This window comes from Bemisia tabaci, chromosome 6 (genome assembly GCF_918797505.1).
Source record: "Bemisia tabaci chromosome 6, PGI_BMITA_v3".
NCBI lineage: Eukaryota > Metazoa > Arthropoda > Insecta > Hemiptera > Aleyrodidae > Bemisia > Bemisia tabaci.
This window is the reverse complement of record NC_092798.1, coordinates 12,125,189-12,146,832: the sequence shown is the minus strand read 5'-3', so window position 1 is coordinate 12,146,832 and position 21,644 is coordinate 12,125,189. Positions and strand designations below refer to the sequence as shown.

The window sequence follows — 21,644 nt, the reverse complement described above, 5'->3', positions numbered from 1 at the left end:
GCGAAGCTGTCCGAAAATTTCACTGAATTTTCTTTGTGCTGCCGATGAAATTCAGTGAAATTTTTGAACAGATTCAACCAACAATTTCTCTGTAAAAAAATGAAATGGCAGCGGAAATTTTTAAACATCGCATAGCGCTTGTGATACTTCAGCCAGAAGGTGATGATATTTTCTGTTCAAATTTCAAGCTATAAAGTCGGCTTGCATCTCTGTGAAGAAATACAATTTCTAGGAACAAAAATTTTGAAACATCATAATGGAGGAATGTGATTTTGCTGTTTGGTCATCGACGTATGGCAATACCTACTCAATGAAAAAGTAGAAAAATTTTCTTAAAAAAAAAATAAAAAATTAAAATATGAACAAGTAGAAAAAATACCATGAACTTTTCAGATGATATGCCTTGAAAACGCTCAAAAGATGTTGTGGCAGTAATATTGGTATCTCCCTTGGATTATAACTCAGCATGAACTTCTTAGTTGAGGGGGAGAACTTTTTCGAACATGTTTGGGTAGTGCTGGTACACAGATATGGTAATGTCTGCTAGGTGAAGTACCAGCAATTTATGCTGTTCGAAAAGAAACCAAAATTACTGATCAGTTAAAGAGGTAATGAGTATCATTAAACTGAGATTTCAAGAAGAATGAGCTGAATGTATAATACAATCACTTAAAGCTCATGAATAGTTTAAATAATTGATAATGTAGAGCCCAAAGATTTTGTGGTTCTAGCTAAGCTTCTAAATGCCCATTTTAAGGGCAGTTTTGTCAAAAATCACCAAGATCTTCATAACCAATCCACGAGCATCCATTGTTTTTTAAATTATGGTAAAAGTCGGGTTTTTGGACGAATAGCAACATCTTATTGTTCATAACCCCATCTTCAATGATAGTCATAGAATATGTTTAAAAAATACTTACATACCCCTTATGACCCAGTGAAGTGAACAATATATGCATAAATTTTTTAAGAACTCCCTTTTTTATTGGCTTTTTAGTGCAAGCTCGAGCCGTCCGTTCGGTTATTATGGATGAACCATTGGGAAAGGGAATAAGCTTAAAAAGAGCAACCTCTAGGACACTCGGATCATTCCATAATCTAAAATTCAATAAATTATACTGTTTAAAAGCCATCAAACCAACTCCGTGCATATGAATGTCGGGAGTGAACTGCATAGGAATATTTTCGAATTCTTTGAGGATAACTTTTCAAAATTAAACGTTTCTTCTTTCTTTTAGAGTGAGAAAAGTATTTTGTCATAATATTATCCATTCATGGGACCAGGCGCACTCGAATTTCAAATTTGGCGGTGAAATTTTAATTCAACGGTTTGCCAACCTCTGGGAGTCAATGTACTCTTTTCATTTACTTACAACTCATTGAAATTCCTATGATTCTGAATAGTTAAAGCTGCAAAAACTTCATACCGAAATATTTTTTTTATGCAATTAAGGAATAAAAGAAAAAAATTAATCAGTATGAAAATCATGAATTGTTCTAATTCTAAAATCATGTGGTTGGAATTGTCATGGTTGGTTCTGCTGGTACAAAATGGCCTCCGACAGTTCTAACCTGTAAAAACTTTTTGGATAATTTTTTTAGCGAAAAAAAGAAAAGACTAAAGAATGCGTGCTGAAAAATCCTTGATTTCATCGTGTTTTGTAACTTTCCTAATGCTTTCACATCAGTTATATCATCATCATCAGTTTGCTATTCTTCTTCAACGACCGCTTTAAATTGGATGTTAGTGCCTTGTCCTGAAGTGAGATTCCCACGGTCTGTGTTTTTCAGTCATTGAGCATTTACTTCCAAGTTCATTTTAGTTAAGTAATCAAGCCACAACGTCATGTCGACCATCAATAATGATAAAACTTGGCAGTTGAACGAATCTGGCATTCTTCGCAAAAAAAACGTACCTAAAGAGGAACTGTTGGTGTTTGGATATTCGTGTAAATTGTTCCGAGATGACCAACGCGCCCTTCTCATCGATCAAGGCAAACACCTGATTCCATGGATGGGAGATGAATCCCTCAAAATAGACAGGTACTTTTTTTCATTGCATTGGCCTTGTCTCCACGGGATGTTTCATGGGATTTGTCCCAGGGAAAAATCTTGCTAGCGAAGTTGGGAAAAATATTGAGTCGGTGGATACCAATCCCAGTAACAACTAATAGTCCTTGTGGAGTCCCAGGAACGACTTCAAAATAAGATGAAGAAATTTTGTTGTAAGGTTAACTATGTCCAAAGCCCAGAAGTTTCATTCCTGCAACGGGAACTTGGGGAAAATTCCATGAAACGCCCTGTGGTGACGAGGTATAAGGGACATTGTGTTTCATCAACAAAGAAAATGAAGTTGTTTCCATTCATAACATCAATGGTAAATTTTGGTTTTAATTAATCTACAACCTTTTACGCATTAACAAAGTTAGACTTGGGGAATGATGAAGATGGACCATGAGGGCTTTTTTTTTATCCGTGGAACGAGTGGATCGCGCTGGACCGCGGATTTCATCCCTTTCATTTGTACTTAATAACAGTTTGACAGAATTTATTTGTTTTCCCTGATTTGCAAGAATATGTTCTACAATTTATATTGTTGTGTATTCGACCCATTGACTTTAATAATGTTTTATAATTTTCAGGTATGATGGTCGAGGAACCCTGTATGATTTATCAATGTATGAGGCTCTTCCAGATGGCCAAGATCGTTGGTTTGGTCTGTCCAGTGAGGAGAGATATGTGGAGCAAATGTGTGATGAAGAAAGGTATCGAGCTCTCACCACCAACGAGGACGAGGAGGCTCTGTATCAAGGTTGGTATTTAGATGAGACAAAATAATTGGATTTTGGAGCTTTTAAAAGTTGGATTTTCTTGCTCAAAACAGTTTGAAATTTTCTTCACAAATCAAAGAATGGTTTCAAACTTGGATCTTTTTCACTTACTTTCTTTCTTTTTCGCCCGATGCAAATTTGCATCAAGCGAAAAAGAAAGAAAATAAGTGACCATAGTTCCCGATAAAGAAAACAAAGAAGTAGTTGGATCTTTTTCTCTCTGGCCTGTGACCATTTTGTTTTATGTGGCAATCTATTCTGTCTCCATGGTACAGAATTAATTTAAAACGGAGAGCTGCAAAGTTTGAATCATGCCTGTTTTGTGTCAACTGAATCATTCCCCGTATTTTTTAGTGCTAAGTTCAGGAAAAATATGAAAAATATGTTATCATGTCAGAATTTACTTACTTAAAAATCAGTCTTTTCAGGGGAAATTTTTGTTCTGTCAGATAATTTATGCCTTAAAGGTAAATACGAAGTTCATTCTGAACCCAGCAGCTATATAAATACATAGAATACTCCATGTGCATAAGAAATTGTTTCCACTCACTCCAATTGAGTCCTTCTCAAATCAGTTTACGCGTCTTTAGACTGTAACAGAAGATCTGCCATCTTGATTCTCGCATTTACTTGTAATGCTAAAAAAAATTCACTTGATCTTCTGTCGCAGTCTAAATTTGAATCTTACCTGTTCGTTTTACGTTTGAAAGGAAGATGCATTTTTTTTAAATGTTGAAGTGGCACAATTTCCTTGATGTATTTTGTTGCTAAATCCGAAAATGACTTTACATTTTTTCCGTTGTCACCCAAGTTTTGCCAAATCAAATCTTTCAAAAATATAGTGCTCCTCCAAGGCCCAAAAAAAATGGGTCCGTCATGGTAAATTTGCTTTCACAAAAATTAGTTTGTGGTAGGAAAAAATCTAAGGCTATTTTCAAAGTTAGAAGTGATAAGCAAAAAGTGATAATTTCCTTGTGGTGGTGGGAATAATTTTTAAGATTTAAGAAGTTAACTTTAAAATTGTATTCGAGCAAAAAATACTTATTTTTGGTCGACTCATTTGTCTGTCCCTATGAATCTTTCAGAGGAGGAGCTGAAGAGATTGCAACAAGCATTGGATGGCGAAAAGGCTTATGGACAAGTTGGCTTTACGTACTCCGAGGAAAAGAAGGAGGAAGGAGAAGGAAATGAAACAAAAAAAGAAGAAGAAGAGGATGAAGAAGATGCCCCGTTCATTGTCCCTCATGAGCTTGATATACCTGTTGGCATGGTTGTGGTAAGTGAACCAATCCTCATAAATACCCCCAAGAGGTTCATGAATATCCTTGAACAGGTCTGTTGCAGACAAGAGATATAGCCAAGTGAATGGATCCTCTACAAACGAAAGTGCAAAAAAATCATGATAGGCACACGAAAAAAGTCTGAAACCCACCCTTAAGAGCAGATTCTGTGTTGGTATTTTTTCAATTTCCTGCACCTGCAGGCAGTTTATCTTTGTGGCTGGCAGTCAAGTTTGCCTTGAGTGAGGTGCTTGAAAGCCTGACCTAGATGAACGATCTCGCAAGCTGTCGCAAACCCTCCTTATTTATGATTTCAATTGATTTAAAACTGTTTTTTTTTTTTTTGCATTATAAAGAATTGAGGATGGAACTATGTCTAATATTTGTTTCCTCTTCAAAATTTTACGCCCAATGTGATTTGTAAAATGGAAATTACTGATTCATTCCTTTTGAACCTGGTTATAAACATTTTTATTTAGCATCGGTCAGGAAAAATTTGAATTTCTCCCTAACCATAAAACGGGAGTCTGCATGAATCAAATCGCACACTACAACGAGTGTAACAAGCTTCGCAGTAAAGCAGTGTACTTTCCTTTCTTGAGTCATTCAAAGTGTAAATCAAATGTACTCCGTACAAATATACAAATGTAATCCGTACCGCAAAGACTGTCACGGCAACGTTGAGTGTGCGATCTAACTCTTGTAGATTATTGTTTTTTCCTTGAGCGGGAAGTTTGAATTTATACAAAGAAAAATGGTATTACCTCAGCTAGGAGTTACTTTCAGTAATTTTTGTTGCACAAATCATGTTCTAAGTAAAATTTTAATGAAGAAAGTATCAGAATGCTTAAATTCGTACCTTGCACAGTGGTCCATTGCATCATACCGAAAGTGGCTATCGGATATTAAAAGCCCTTTACTGGTTCTAAGTTTCTGTGGAGTCTTGAGTGGTTTTTACAAGTCTCCCACAAGTCAAGCCTCACCCAATTCGAATTTTGAATGTACCCCATTCTAAGGCTCTATGGTAAAGGTCCTTAACTATTGCACATGTGTCTTTTAAACAAAAATTTTAACATAAATGAGTGTGTTTACAAGTATATCATCTAATTAATGTCAATAAAAAAAAAAACTTAAAGATAAAATTTTTTTTCAAAAATTTTTGTGACAGCCGGAAAAAACGAAGCTGAACGCCATAATTGAGAGGACGGCACAATTCATTTGTGAGCAGGGTGCCCAGATGGAAGTGCTGTTAAAAATGAAACAGGCCAACAATCCTCAGTTCCAGTTTCTCTCTTTTGGGAGCGCTCTTCATCCCTACTATCGCCACGTGTACATGGCGATCAAGACTGGACGTTATCGTCCACAGACACAACAGCAAAAAGCTCTTGAAGGTAAGATTTGATTGCTTCCCGTTCAAATTCCATGACTGTTGGAAAAAAGTAGTAAATCTATAGGCTTAGAAACCATTAAAATAATCTAGACTTAGTGGCCCCTCTGAGACATTGCAACTGAAAAGCACCCTTTTCGCACCCAGCGCTTCAATTAGTTGGATGAGTGGGTGAGTATGACTGTATCAAAAAATGAAAGTAATTGTAATCAATAAGACATGGGTTCCAGTTTTATACTGAATTCAATGCATGATAGCAGGATCACTATCTCTCTCTGTAAAGAACTTGTGTGCCCTGCCACATCTCTTTTTAATATCCGTAGATTAGTGCTTCAGGTGAATTGCTCAAGTTGGACGCTACTATTTTCATGCCTTCGATCTTCTTATGTTCTCATTCAGTTTAGAAGTTTTACTATGTCAATGTGACTGAAACTGCTAAATTCCTTAATTCAATTTATGTATCCTTTTTTTCAGAAAAAGCAAGAGAAGAAGCGAACTCAGAGCACTACTTGCATCCGAGCCTTGCGACAGTCCCACTCGAGCCCCCAGAACCGGTAGGTGTCATCGATCGTTCATGCATTGCTTTTTTTATGGCACTGTTTCTTTCTATCCCTCTGCATTCTTAGGTACCTGCTTCAAATATTTGAAAACGTCACTGCCTGTTTAAATCGAGGGATGATACAACGGAAGGACGTTGCGTGGTTTGTTTATCCGTTTATTACCAAGAACTTACCATCCTCTTAAAGGGAAGTACCTTATGGCGGTGAGTACCTTGAATTTTATTCCCAAAACAAAGCCAGTTTGAGGATGCTAGAAGGTTGCCTAAAAGGTTTGTAAGTCCAGAAGAAAGCTAACGCACAAAGTAGACTAAAGAAAACGGGTAATAAAAACAGATTATTTTTTTTTTTTCATTCATTGCATTACATTTGACAGACAACAATAAGTATCATCGTAGTTCCTTGAATCAGATCAGATCTATTTTAAAGTAGCTTTGTAATCAGTGGTTTAAATTTAGGTAGGGTCATTGGAAAGCAGGTTAAACAAAGTTTGCAGATATGTTCTTGAATCGGTTTCCATTTTTGGTTCCTGTGGCTAGAAACATAAAAAGAAAACGTATATTGAATTTATTTTTAAATAGAAGCAATCAAGGGACCCTATCATATTCTTAGAGGTCGAAAAGACAGCTGAGAGTTCTGCATCGGAAATTTAGTCCGGAAAATCTGAATCGATGTGAAATTGTTGAATGCAATCAGTGCAAAGTTGACCCTAAGCAAGTGGGTTTTATTTTTTTCCCTTCAATTTTAAAAATTGATAATATTGTGATATCATATAATTGAACAAACTCGGCTTAAAATTCTTTTACCTCCAACGCTATGCCAAATAATCCACATTCTTATGTTATGATCTCTATTTCTTTTCAACATCGTATTTTCTTAAAATATTTTTTCTCTGATAATGATTCATAACTTCAGAATCTCAGAAGTTTTCAGGGAAAATGTCTGCCAATTCTTCCTTACAGGTTTTTTCACAGGACATATTACGACCTTCCGAATTTGACCAAGGGTTTTTTGCAAAGCATATTTTGACACTGATAACTGATTGATTTGATTAAATCTGAAAACTATTTCTTAAAGCTTTTCCCAATTAATTCTACTTTTTTGAAATTGTTCTTATCCTACCACTGATAATTGTTTATAGTTTGATGAAAATTTGTACAAGTTTCTTGGAGTTTTATGAAAGTTTAGTCATGTTTCACATTATTTGTTGTCATTTTAATGAAAATTTGGTCTAGTTTGTCAGCATATTGTAAAAGTCAAATAAAAATGAGTGCAAAAAACCTCAAGGAATCGGAAGGCGAGACACGTAGGCAATTACTGGCTTATCATTTTATGGATCATAATAACCTCTGTGCGATTTCTATTTTTCAGGCTTATCAGTTGACTATTTTGTGCTGATGTGTGGATTCAAGTGTTTGAAAAACTGTTCTGCAGGGTAAAAATACACAATATGCCTGTTGGAGTTCCTTCGTATAGCTAGAAAACTGTGAGACCTATTTCCCTCCGCGAAAGGACTCCGTTGTGTATGCTTCTGTCTTGATAGATCATTAACATTGAAAAATTGAAATATTGATGCATCATCATATCACTCAAGCAAGACTTTCCATTGGGATTTTGATTCCTTTATCGCTTTATTTTTGTTTTCTGAAGGGCAAAGAATGTGCAATATACCCAGGTTTTTTCCTCTTTTTTTTAAAGTTAATCCAGCAAGTTGAAAAGATGACTGTTGAAAAAATGCATATTCAGCCTCATTCAAAAATATTGAGCTCATAAATTTCATGATTTCATCATGTTTGGTGCCTCTTTGCACAGGTCCTATCTTGTGTGTACATTTTAGCTCCAGGCCAATTTACACCAATGTCACGCAAGTCTTAGGAATAGTCATTGTGATATGTTTTGAATATTTCCAAGATTTCAAAAAGTGGAAAATCACTGATAACATCAAGAAGGAAGACTCTTGATCTATTAATCCAAAATTTTTCATCTGCAGACTAAAATCCCTTCTCCTGTGAACAATCATAAAAACAGAAAAAGAAATCTTGGAAGTTTTCATGAAATTAGGCTGATCTTTCTTCCTATTTCAAGATAAAACGTGAGAAAGTTTGTAACGTTATGAATTGAGGTATGTACGTGGTCTTAGAATTTGCCCATTGATTTTTAAAACTCCACAAATTCTGCAGAAAGATTTCTAATGAGAGAAGTTCATTCTCCTTTGGTATTTTATGTGTCATCATCAGAAGCATACACAGGTACCAATATTATTCATCTTCACATGGACTCACCGTATTTGCCTCTAGCTAGAGGAAGGAACTTTAAGTCTCATTTCACGTTTCTCTCTGTAATTTTTTGAGTTTTTTTTGGGAGACAAAGGTGCCTTCTATCTCGTGCCAATGAAATCTGGATGAGTCTAATATTTGATATTGTTCCTCTATTATCTCAAAATGAAAGCAGGGTTGCTATAGTTTCGGAATAATTTTAAAAGAAGGTGAGAGAAATAACTGTAAAGTACTATTCAGGGAAATTAAGCACTTTATTGAACCAATTTTTTTATTGACCCTATTTTTTATTTTTAAAAATCAGGGAATAAAATAAGTCAAGAAAAATCGGAAATACTGTTCTCAATTACTGTGGCAACCCTGTCAATGCAATGTTGAATGATTCTCTCATTCTCTGGAACACTTTCATTGAACTTCCCTGACCACTGAAGAACTTTAATTTCAAGGCTCAAATTTTTCCCTTATCCGAATAATTTTCTCCCAGAAATGTTTCTCTTTCCTTACTATAATACTTTGTGAGCAAAATTTTTTCAGGAAATGAAACGTTTCAGCCCATACAATTTTAATGTAAAGCCAAATGTAAGGCATGAATTTTGATTACCAGGGCCCCAGAAATTTTTTGGGTCATTTCATATCACTGACATAAAATGCTCGCTCTGTTGTGACTTTAGGCAAAAAATTCCCCTCCGCTTCTCTTTAAAAAGAAGAAGAAAAAAAATATATGTCCGTGTTTTATTTTATTTTGTCCATCTTCTCATTCAGTGTCAGTTTACATTAGAAAACTTACAGCATTGTAAGTTTCAAGGCAGACTGAAATAGTCAATTTTGACTCAGTGTTGAATGACATTACAAAGATTACTACCGTTGTGTTCATTCTTTAAAAATTATCCCAGTAAACTGAGGAAACATCATTTTCTTTTGAAGCTGGTTTCAGGGCACATAAGATTTCAATGTGCTCTGTTTATGGTCTTTTCATCACATTCTATTCTCCTCCAAATGAGATTTGCACAAACAGCGGTGTGCTATTGCATCAAATGTCTAAGATTCACCATGAAATGCATCCAATCTTTGTGCAGCAAAACAGAGAATATCTGCAACTTGAAAAATAATATTTCCCACAAGACTCTACCCTTTCGTTGGAAATTAAAATTCTTGCCATCTTCAGTGACTGAAGGTTTTTTTAGTGGTTTTTGCTGAGGGAGGGAGCCAGTAAGTAAAGGTTGTAAAATTAATTGTTTCGTCATGAACTCTAGAGCCAGTGGAATTGTGATTTTTTGAGTGAAGTTTGATTAAACCTTTAGCAAGCTTTACTTACCAGCATAAAATTCCGTTGTAAAGAGTAGATAACCTAAATTTTGGAAAACTTTAATTTTAGCTCACTACCCGCTCATATCACTGATTGTCTCGGTACTGATCTGTGTTGATTTAATTTGTTTAACAGGCTCCAGGGGTTGTGATTCCAGCTATTAACTACAAGCCATCATCGGATTGTGCTTACTCCATGCTTGTTAATAAAATAAAAGAAAAACAAAGCAACATGGCATTGCCGAGCGTTCCATCCCTTCTTCCCAAGGAGCCAACACCCCCTCCAGCACCATCGCCACCTAGGATATCGCAGCCATCGCCAAAAATTGAGTAAGACATTTTTTGTGAAGGGAGATAGATTTAATTGAAAAATAGTGAACTTTAAACTACAAAAGATAAACCCAGTCATCGAACTTCTGAGAGCCATTTAAAGAAAATAAGTGAATTAATGAGTTTTTAAAGTCTAATGGCTGGGTTTTCCCTTTTTAATATTTTTTTTGTTTTTCTGTGCTCACTAAATTTTATCATATAAAAAAGACGTTACTGAACGAAAGAGAATCTGAGGGACCAGTTTTTGAAAATTGGGTCGTTTCAACCTTTGATTTTGTTTTATTAATCTCTAAAACTTTTGATTCAAATTTGGGTTTTTTACCTTCATCCGTTGTTAAATTGTTAAACATCCAAAAGTAGCCTTGTTTGTTGAAGCATTTATGCCAAAGCTTAAAATTCATTCTCGAAATTCTGTGGCAACCCTGGAAACTTAGACTTCCAACTATTCCTTGACTGATTATTGATATATTTCTTTAAATCATTCCAGTCATGATGAATCTTCAAACCCAAGCGTAGAAGTAGGCTCAATAGCAGTATCAACAGCAACAACACCTGTTTCAAATTCAACATTAAGAAAGAGACGGAAGAAAGCTCGTGCGGAACAAGCCCTTGCTGATTCGCACTTTTACGCTCCAGAAGAAGATGAGGACACATGTGTACGTATTTCTAATATCTGAGAATAATGATTAAGTCAGGTAATGTAAACACGATCTGTATTATGTACTCATTTAGGAATGTTATACTGTGCGCTCATTAATTTGGATGATATTTGTACTACAGGAAGAAAGGTTTTGGCTCATTTTAGAACAAACATGTCGGACATTGATTCCCTAAACAAATAGGTGTTTTTTCCAGCAAGTGTTGGTATCATTTAGGTAAAGGCTATTCCTTTCATAATTTGACAACCACCCGCCAGAGATACTACAAGTCGACGATGTAACTCATGACGATCATGTATCTGGGTTTGCGATGTTCCAGACTCAATGTAATACTTTATTTTTTAAATGGAAAATCACTCAACATCGATTCTTTAAAAGCTCCATCATTTTTCCTTTCGTTGCAAAGAAAAATCTGTGAAAATTTCAAGGAATGATGTTGATTGGTTCTCCTTTAAAAAATAAAATAGAAATGGAGATTTTAAAACACTGCAAATGCAATACATGGTTTAAGAGTCTCACCTTCAAAGTGTCTATCCTTGAGCGTTGTTTTGTAAGCATAGAATTTGAAAATTAGATAACTCTCCTCAGTTGCGAAAGAAACACAGTGTTAAATAGTCGGGACCCCAGGCTGATTATGCAAGGAGATCTCAAACTTGTCTTAATTTTAACTGTAAAATCGGTCTTAGTTTTTTCAGTTCCAACTCTTTTTCAAAAAAAAAAAAAAATGCTGCTTTAATAACAATGAATCAAACTTAGGCAACAAAATTTCCTCTTCTAAATTTCAGTGGTTCTCAGCTAAAGTTGCCATCTCAATGACACTGAGAGGTCCAACCATTAAGAAGACCACCTACCATTTTTTGTCTTTGGGTCTGTTCTAATGAGATTACAACTCAAAATTTTTTGAAGTGATTCTAATCTTTGACTCTTTTGTTGCTTTGTAGATGGAAGCACCAGTTTGTCCAATTGAAACACCTCCTCCTCATATGCAGCTAATTATTGACAAAATGGCATCGTATGTTGCTAAAAATGGAATCGATTTTGAAGGAATAGTTAAAAGCAAAGGTAAAGTGCTCAAAGAAAATTTCTCTCCTATCTTTTCAATAAAAATACATTCAACGGAGAAGACAGGGTGTGTTGTCATCATCACAACTTTTTATCGTACACTTTTCCTTGAATATCGATGGCTTAAGTGCAAAACCACAGATCTTCTATGCGGTGTGTCAAAATCTCCGCTCCTTTTTTTTTTTTCAAAGAGAAGGAACCCCACTTTAGAACTTGAAACTTATTCAGAATATTTCTCTAACGTGTTAGAAAAATCAATGAAGTTTTCAAAAAATTATGTGTACTAGTTTTCGAAAGGAAAGATGAAGTATTTCAGGAAATCTGCAAAGTTGCAAATGGAGGTACGTGGTTTCGCACTTTGGCCATCAATAAGAAAAATCTTTTTATTTCCTGCGGTTTGACTATTCGGAGAGAATTTTTGTTCTCGTTAGTTTTATTGAAGCAGTTTCACCAAACATGTTGAAAAATTTCTGACAAAAAATTTTAGCTCAGTCAAAATTAGTTCGTCAAAGAAATCTACATAAATATCCATGATTGTGCGATCATTAACCAGTGTACCTTCTTTTTAAGATGGTTCCACAATGTTTCAGTTCAGAGGTTCGATAAATATATCTACAATCCCCATTTTTCAAGGAATGTTACCTAAAATTCATGAAAGTCCAATCATTCTGTAGTGCAAAATTAGACAGTGAAATAGTTTGAAATAATTCAATGCTTTAGCTTAAGTGAGAGAGAGACAGGCTGAAAAGCAAAATGGTGTACGATTTTCCCTCGGGCCATACTTATGGTGTTATATTGAATTATTTCTCGTCCAGATTTTTCATATTAATGCTCGATATGTAGGTTGATTGACCATCAAATCATGGTGTCAGTGTAAAATGATAATTTTTGCAGGAGATCCGAGGTTTTCGTTTCTGGAAGAAGGACATCAATATCATCCTTACTACCGGCAAAAAGTTAATCTGTACATGAAACTGAATCCAGAGGCATCGCAATCAGAGCAGTCCATAGATAGCAATGGAGCTCCTGCACCCTCAACTGAGTCCAATTTGTCTGTTGACGAAAATAGCCAAGAAGCTAAAGCGCGCAGCAAACCAGGTATGAATCCAAAATATTGCCTCATAATAAAAAACAATTTTAGACTGCATTCTGGAATTCAATATTTCATCAAACCATTTTATTACAGTCCGTCCGGCTTTTATTGTGTTCTGTATTTCCATAGATAGCAATATATCGGCGTTTTAATTGTTACTGCTAATCAATCCCATCAATTGTCCAACCTCAAAAGTTTCATTTCACCACAAATGTTGACGAATAATTTTGAATTCAAACTTGTCAGAATGGTGGCAGTCAAAAAATTAAAGAAGACAGTCCTTGCTCAATGAAAAAATTCCCTCGGTGTGTCGCTAAATTAAAGCAGAAATTGCACCAGTAATGGTAACAGTCACAAACCATCCATCAAAGCGTTTTCAGGATACCTTATTCAATGATACATCAAACTCCGTGCAAGTAATTGAGCTCCTCCTAAGGGGGATCAAATCCATCTCTGCTGAGCTAAGGAAAAACGCCGTATGAGCCTTTAGGCGTTGCCAAATTTCCTCTGGCAAAACACTAATTTATAGGAAAATTTTTGAATATTTTTCTGCCGATTTCTCAGATAATTTTGTTTGTAATCTACCTAAAGTGTCTGGAAATTTCAAGGAAAAATATCCATAATCTTTCTCAAAAATAAACATTTTATCGAAGGAAATTTGGCAACTCTCGAATGTTCATACGGCGTTCTTCCTTAGCACGGCAGATCTGGAATGCAACTCTACTGTGGAGTCCATAAATGTAACATATTGCTGTCAGTTTCAGTCAGCGGTGTGTGAGAATGAATTCAGTTTGAAGGTCAATGAGATGGTACTCATTAGCGCTAATTTTTTTCCTTCTCATTTCTAATTTTTTCCATTTTCTTTCATTCTATAAAATGTGAATAATTTACACCCAAAAGTGTAGTAGCTCTGCAAAATCTTTGAATCATGAATGTTGGATTTTGCCTTTTCCTTTTTGAATTGAACCCATAACTATACATCAGAGGATAGTTGTATTAACAAATTTCACTGCTAATACCTCCAAGGAGGCATAAGTTCTAGTTTCTTTTAAAACTTAACGATTCCACTAATTATGAATTTGTTAAAACAAGTGGGATTTATGTTTCCAGTGCCTGTCTGTTTCTCTATCAAAAAACCAAAAGAAGCTGAAAGCCTCGAAAGCCGTAGCGCTCTACCAGTGGAGGAATCTTCCGAAGATGAGGATTCAGACGATCGCAACAGTAACACCTCCAAATCATCGAAGTCAAACCAAGAGACCAAAAAAACTGAGCAATTAGAAAAAACAGGATCTCACTCTACAGAAAATAATGCCAGATGGAGTAAGTTTACTTTTAGATATTTGATATTTTCCTGTATCGTTTCTCTCATTACGTAAGGAATAATTGGGCAACATTTGTATTTCTTTCAATTACTTTCTTTTTTTAGCTGTGGTACTGGGCAAAGATTTACATAAATTGAGGGAAGAATATTTTTACATCATGCTTGTATTCTGATAAGATTTTAAAGATAACAGTGTGTTACATGTTGGCAAAAACTGATGAATGGAAGATTCTATACTCCATTTAAGAACTATGTGTAAGCATAAAAAATAATCGCAAATTGTTCCTTTATAGAAGATAAAGAAAACAAAATAATACGGAATAAATAGCACTAAAAAGACTCAAAAAGGATGATTACCTTTTGAAAATGGAAAAAAAAAAAAAAAAAAAAAAAAAAAAAAAAAAAAAAAATATATGAATTAATTAGTTTTATGTAAAAAATTGAAAGAATACAAGATAGTTTGGCAACCTTGAACTGAGCTAATACTAAATATTTCTGAAACCCTAGCAACAAATTTTCAAGTGTTCCTAACCTCTCTTTGTTTGTCTGGTAAATTCAAATCAATCAAAATTCCAGTGTATTCATCCAATATGAGCATTTATTTATGATTTTCCGAAAGTTTTCATCTGGCGTCCTTTTACTCAAATTCATTTTTCTTTTTTAAACTCTAAATCTTTCATTAGCTTACTTGGTTCTAAGCCTCATTTCTCTCTGTGATGCTCGGTGCCAGTGAAATGTGAAGGAAGTGTTTTGGGTCCTCTCTGGTTTGTTTTTAAAATACATGAGTGTGTCCCTTGGACTAAAAGTATGAATTATTTCAATATTTTTCTCTCTTAAACGAACTTCGTTTTTTCATTCATCAGTTTATCCTAATATACCTTACTTGTTAAATGTAGTGTGCATGAATCATCCCCCCAGAGGTTCATTCAAGGTAATGTTCCAGTCACTCTATCTTTTTACATCGTCAATAATCTTTCAAATCAGGTCTTGAAGTCTTCTCCCTGTTTATAGAAAACTCATGATCACAACAGATCTTTGCATTCAACTGTTGTACGTCCTCTGCATACGATTTTGTCGTCCTCCTTGCTTGCAGAACTACTCTGGAACTTGCAAAAAGCATCAGTATTTTATCTGTCATGACTTAGGCAAAAAAATTTATTTAATCCAATATAGTTTCTATTAAGGTGGCTCCATCCCGTTTTTTGGGATGATTTAATCGTCAAATTTTAATTTCTGGATTTTAAGACATTTTTCGAAAATTCCCTAATGTCTTATCATGCTTTATGCCATGCCATGAATTTTTTCATGTTTTGATGCTGTAGCTCATCAGATATTTGTACAAATATTTAATTGAGAAATACTTTGAAATAACTCAAAAGCATGTTCAGAAAGAAAATCAGAAATCAATTCACAAAACAAGTTCCAATTTTGCCTTGGAACTTATTTTGTATTCATTCCTAAGTATTTAAGTTTTGTGTTTGAATGCCCAATGCAATACAGTTTGATGTGACTTTCAGGGATTTTTTATACATTTCTTAAAATCCAGGAATTATCCATCAATCCATCAATTAACGAATGACCTTTGCAAGCACGGTAGATCCACTTAATCGAAAGGGTACATCAGAGAATCTTGTCGCAAGGAAAGAGTCCGATGCTTTAATTTGGCTGGCAACTTTCTCCAACAGCAGTGGACATCATGGCAGCATGGGACTGCATATGAGCAAACTAGCAACCTCCTCCTATCTGTCATTTTACCTCTTTTTTCATTTCCTCCAGATAATATTCCATAATCATTTTCTATTTTTTTCAGTTGAAGAAAGGGTCAAAGACAAGCTCTCAGCCACAGCAAAAGAAAAGTTACTGGCTAAAGAACGAGAACGTCAAATCCAGCAAGAGCGGAAAAAGAGGGCAGCAGCATTCCTGAATCTCCTTCAGAAAGATAGACTAGTTACATCAAACCACAATCAAGAAGGTAAGAGAACATTGTGTTTAATTGTTGCACCTAAAATAACTAGAACTGTGCAATTAACCTGCCATCACAAATAACTGACCCAAAACCTAAGCAAAGAACGGACATTTACAAATTCATGTTTCTGCTGCAAATAGCATCTTATAGCAATCAGGGCAGGAGATGTTACGCAACCCTTGCTGAACTGTATTCTCATTACATTGGCACTTATTAGCATAAAACATAGCTTTTAGGTGTATAGATGTGTGAATTTGTGCCTTAGTGATTGCTCGGTTTTTCTTTCTTTCTATTTGTTTCACTGTTGCAAAATTCCTATGCAATTTAAAAAAAAACAGTCACACAACATTTTAGGTGGAAGTCCAATCAATACCTGTGGTACTTAAAGGAGAACCGACTATATCTTAATTGAGTTGAAGGTGTGGCCCTTAAAGCACACAATGCAGGTCCCTGAAGGCGACGCCTGAAGTCAGAAATCAAATAAGCCCAGCTCTTTCAGGGTGGAAGTTGATGTTGCAAGTCTTGCACCAATTAGCTCCTTTGTTTTGTCGAGTCTCTGCAACTTTCATGGTGTTGATTTACATTGCATATCTTAACTATCCTTCTCATCCCAAGTATCAATAATTTTTTCATGAAAAATTAATTTTTTTTCTCTTTCAAAACTTTACAGGTGGATCTACAGCCACACAAAATAATGTTACAGAAGCTGATGATGTAGAATCATTACCATCCCCTTCATCTGTGATAGCGATCTCTGACAAGTATGTATTTTCTTTTTTTTGGTTTTTATTTTGTTTTCTTCCTATCTTCTAAACTGTGGACTATCTTACCTGATAAAGAAACCACAAGAAAAGGGAGTAATACAATTGATCACTTACATAATGATATTCCAACTATCAAGTTCTCTCAACTGAGTCACGATTTCAACAATCTGCGTGCTCTTTTATGAGACCGTTTTGAAAGAAACTTTGGTATGCACTTTATAGTGGATGATGCAACCTACTTTTACGATCATTTTCAACGTTATACTCATTGGACTTAAAAACCTGGTTGTCCATGGATCTTATTTTTTTGGTTAATCTCTCAGGTTTTAGTTATCAAAGTACAATTTATTGACACTGATAGGTATCCCATAAATATGGATGGTCCATTTCCATAGGGTAAGTGAGTCCAATGCAAGGGGATTTGAAATTCTGACTTTGACCATTGCGTTTTACAAATATTCTGGTTCAAAAATTGTTCTGAAATAACAAACCAAACTGGACTTAAGACAGTAAATTGTCAGATTGAAAATAGTAAGCCTTATCCGGCACAAAAGTGAATCAAATTGCTTGCAATGCTATTCTCATATTATTCTTTATATTGCAGAGAGTATTCATCCTTAAAAATTTAGGTTTTAATTTTATGAACTAACTTGATAAAAATCGCTCCTTTGCAAACTTTGCTACTGTAATCGAAAGTAATTTTTCGGAAATTAAGAAAAAATTATCTTTTTACGTCTTTGATATCCATTTTTTTCTTGTTGTAGTTCTAGCGATGAAGAAGAAAATTCTGGGAAGAAGAAAAAATTAAATGGCTCGCAGGTAAACCATCCTGTCATCGATTTAAGTCCGTTATCAAGCTCCAGACGTCAGAAGCGATCGCCTTCACCTAGTTTAAATCCTCCCAAGAAGAAAAGGAAGAAACATTCTAGCAAGTCATCTAAAAAGTAAGTTGATTATTTCATTCATAACAGGTGATACTTTTCCAGCAAAAATACCACCTGTTTTGAAACAGCCAGGAATGAATGAAACACAGAATTCATCTAAGTGTTGCTATAATAGAAATTTTCAAAGTGCAAGAAGCATACCTATCGTTTTATAAATTGTCGGCTTCCGAAAAGTAAAATTGAATTTATTTGCAATCAACTGTAATTTTTTTTAACACATTCACTGCCAACATATTTTTGTGAAATTGTTTCTAGCAGGCCAAAAAAGTGCGGGGAAAAGGTGAAATATTGAATTAGGCTGGTTAGCACAGCGCCATTCAAAACACTGGTCACTGTGATGGTTTTTTTGCCTGTAGCGATCAACTAAAGATTAGTCACTATAGCTTGGCAGTGATCTTATTAATGGAAACAATGCCATGACTTTTGTTACAATTTAAAGAGCTAATCTTCTATCCTCCAGAGCTTATTTTGAAGCTGCACATTGTAAGTCAGTATTTTTTTATTCAACATCCTGATATTTGTCATTTTACTTCTACCTAAAAGTTTATCTAGTTTGCAGTTGTTGAATTTTTTAATAAACTCTCCCTCACTCTCCCCTGATTTGATCTGCTAAAGCCACTAATTAATTCACCTGCTCATCATGTTTCAGATCTCATTCCAAAAGCAGTCATAAGAGTCGTCACAAGTCAGACCAGCACAGAAAACACTCTAAAAAACACTCTCGCAGTGAATCTCAGAAACATTCGCACAAGCGTCATAGACACTCTAGCAAAACCAAACGACGCCACGAAAAGAAATCAAAGCACCGCAGTTCCTCCAGTTCATCTAGTTACGATTCGGAATCTGACAGTTCCTCAAGTTCAAGTTAAGACTGATCTCCTGCCTTTATTATAATTGAATTGCAAAATGTCAATGGCATAATGTAAGCCTACCAGGTACTTCTTTTAATTGTTTGAAGGCTATAATGCAATGTGGGCATTGTGCTGAGTCCCAAAGAAGCGTCTGGGACGACTATGAAGGGATCATGAACACCATCCGCTACCTGGTTCATTGCATTCTCCAAGCGCTCGACCAGTTGCCGCAAATCAGAATCTCGTGTAGAGGTAAGCGCTATACACCGCCTCCAAGATCATCAGCGGGTAAACGCTGCCCAGCGGCCAAGGAAAGAGACTTAAAGAAACGTCAGACTTCCATCTCAACTTACTCTTCTCATTCCACTGACTCTGTGTGTTAACTAAGCATTCAAGATTTTAATTTAGTCTCGAAATAAACTATGTAATTTCTTAATGAGGGTTTTATCCTTTTTTCGTTGGGCAAGAAAAAACTGTCAACAGCAAGCTTAATTTTTTTACCTCTATTACAAATGTGAACCAGTTTTTAATAAGACTTCCCGAGAGGAGTTCATTCTTTACAATGACTTGTTGTAAATTCTCCACTGGTTGCTACTTGAATTGTGACTTAGCAGCTTGCCGTTCATGGTGTCGTAAGTACTTCCCGAAAATTTGTGGACTGTGTGGGGCTAGTAGGTCTGCATGCAAGGGAAAGATGTCAACAACCAAATCAAAGTGTCCCAGAAACAACACTCCATCAGAAACTGCAAATAACGAATCAAAGGAAAAAATCGCTGCTGCATCTACTTCAGTGAACAAAATGATTGACGTTGAAAACGATGATGATGAGTTTTGCGACTGCGATCTTCAGGAGCCTGTTTCTTTCGTTTCATGCGACCCCTCAAACACAATAGTGGCCAAAATACAGAACGCAATTCAATCGGTGACAAGCATCTTTAACAGGCCATCTGATACCACGCAAGCAGCCCACGAGGACTCAAGCGTCAAGGTTCTTATGCCCCCAACTACTAAATCCTCTGAATATTGTGAGCCGCACACTTGCGGAACGCAGATCTCCATGGCGGCACTCGTGGATAAAATCAAAGAGAGTGTCCCGTGCTTGTCAAAAGTTGTTGGAAATGAAAGCCTCTGTGACAAGATGCTCGGTAAATGCAAGTCGCTGGAAGGCAAACCAGGTTATGAGAAACCGTGTATACTGCTTCATAAGCTCAATGGCCTTAAAAATAATGTTGCTGAGATGCATAAAAAGTTACAAGGGATAATTCCACGAGTTTGTATGACGTTTGATAAGGCCAACAAAAGAGTCATAGTGACACCTGGGAAACCTTGTGATAATGTAGTCGCGCAGTGTCAGGGACATGATAATTCTATCCAGCAAAGTCAGTGCAAGAGAGAAGAGGATAGTCCTATTAAGCCAAACCAGAGCGAAAGAGAAGAAACTTATCCAAGTAACTCCAATCAGTCCATAAAAGAGGAGAATTCCTCTAACAACTCTAGTCAGGGCAAAAAAGAAGAAAATCAGTGTAAAAACCCCAGTCTTCCCCCTAAACCTTCCAAAAAGGAAGATAAACATTCCGATGACTCCAAACAAAGCATAAAAGACGAGAGTTCTAATCAGTGTAAGAAAGAAGATAGGTCCTCTCATTATTCTTGAAGATTGTGATAGCTGCAAAATTTATACTTTCATACTTATTTTTGTCTTGTTCTTGATGGAGAAAACCTACACTGTCTGGACTGCGCTGAATTTTTATCTGACTGATTTGCTCTTTCTTATTTGACGCTTCCTTATCTCATATGATTTTAAACCTTTTTATTTTAAGTGAAATTTTTTGTAGAAATCATGAATATTAATTTTTTTAAAAATCAAGGTTTGATGAAGTTTTTGTAACCCTCTTTGTTATTTATGTAATAAAATTAAAAAAGACTGTTTTAAATTTTGAATAACAATTGTATTATTCTGACTATCCCTCTCTAATATTTTCATATCTGCTCAAAATCTAGCCATTTTTTAAAGCATTGTTTACTCGCTTCAATTTTTATTGGTTTTTGAGTTTTACTTTGACTGTTGTAAAAAAGGTGGATCCACAGAAGTAAACACTTGTTTCAAAAAAAGCCAAAGAAACAAAAAAATTCAAGTTATAGTACAAGTTTAGCTCAAGTATTTCATCAACCAACACCACTGATGGAGAGGGGAGTTGTTAATCCCTGACTTTTTGCCCTTACTTTTGGGCGTTATGGACTTTAAATTTTACCAGGAATTCTGTAAAAAAATTTAACTTTTTTGGAATCTGAATTTATATTTATAAAACAACTCTAGTAGATTTCAAATTATGTTTTGAAGCGAAACATGCGCAAGTCCTGCTTCAGTCCATGGAAAAAGAGATGCTAGTAGTCGGGTGTAAAATCGGAATTAGAGTTTTCAATGGTCAAAACTCCTTGGAACACCAAAGAAACAATTGCTACAGCCCGTTTCAGATTACCTACCATCCACTTTTGTTGTAACTATGTGATTCCTCATCCTGCGGCCCGATTATTGAAACTATGTCAGCCCGACACGACAAGACACAGCTCTATCTCAACCATGCAATATATCGCAATTCGATGTCTTATAGGGCTGGTTTAAATTTTAATAATCGGCCCGCTGGGCATACAGGAAAAGAGGGAAAGTAATCTAAGAGGTCTCCAGCAGCCTAGTCTTTAAAAATCTTATTGATTTAAAGAGCTGTCAGAGTGGTGATAAATTAATATTTTAATGGAATAAAAATTTCGACCATACTGGTTGAAAAATTCAGAGGTTTAGTATGGAACGCCGTTCGTACAAAAACCTACAGGGGGAGGCTTAGTTCATTATAAGTTAGTAATAATAATTTTTTTAAATTGCCTTCAATTTCTAATCTATGCAATTCTTAGTACATGACATGCATGCAGAACGTAATGCGCTCTATCGGAGAATTTTCAACAACGTTGCCCATTCGCTTAGTTTTTCTTTTTATTAATCTGGATCTCCTTTCAAGTATG

At 35.5% G+C, this 21,644-nt stretch overlaps 1 protein-coding gene and 1 long non-coding RNA gene across 2 annotated transcripts; one reads left to right on the top strand and one right to left on the bottom strand.

Moving 5' to 3' along the window:
* Positions 1 to 1,562: 1,562 nt before the first annotated feature.
* su(w[a]) (suppressor of white-apricot) lies at positions 1,563 to 19,062 on the top strand. Its single transcript, XM_019057775.2, has 14 exons — positions 1,563 to 2,043; positions 2,643 to 2,812; positions 3,917 to 4,107; positions 5,280 to 5,502; positions 5,973 to 6,052; positions 9,773 to 9,966; positions 10,454 to 10,622; positions 11,567 to 11,687; positions 12,582 to 12,785; positions 13,891 to 14,100; positions 15,912 to 16,073; positions 16,738 to 16,828; positions 17,596 to 17,775; positions 18,425 to 19,062. Exons 1-14 carry the CDS (start codon positions 1,847 to 1,849, stop codon positions 18,642 to 18,644), a joined length of 2,412 nt encoding a protein of 803 aa, XP_018913320.2. The 5' UTR covers positions 1,563 to 1,846; the 3' UTR covers positions 18,645 to 19,062.
* Positions 6,393 to 10,441, bottom strand: LOC140224833 (uncharacterized). The gene is made up of 2 exons (XR_011900050.1): positions 10,289 to 10,441; positions 6,393 to 6,590 (listed from the first exon to the last, which is right to left on the bottom strand). It is a non-coding gene; the product is annotated as an uncharacterized lncRNA (long non-coding RNA).
* Positions 19,063 to 21,644: the final 2,582 nt, after the last annotated feature.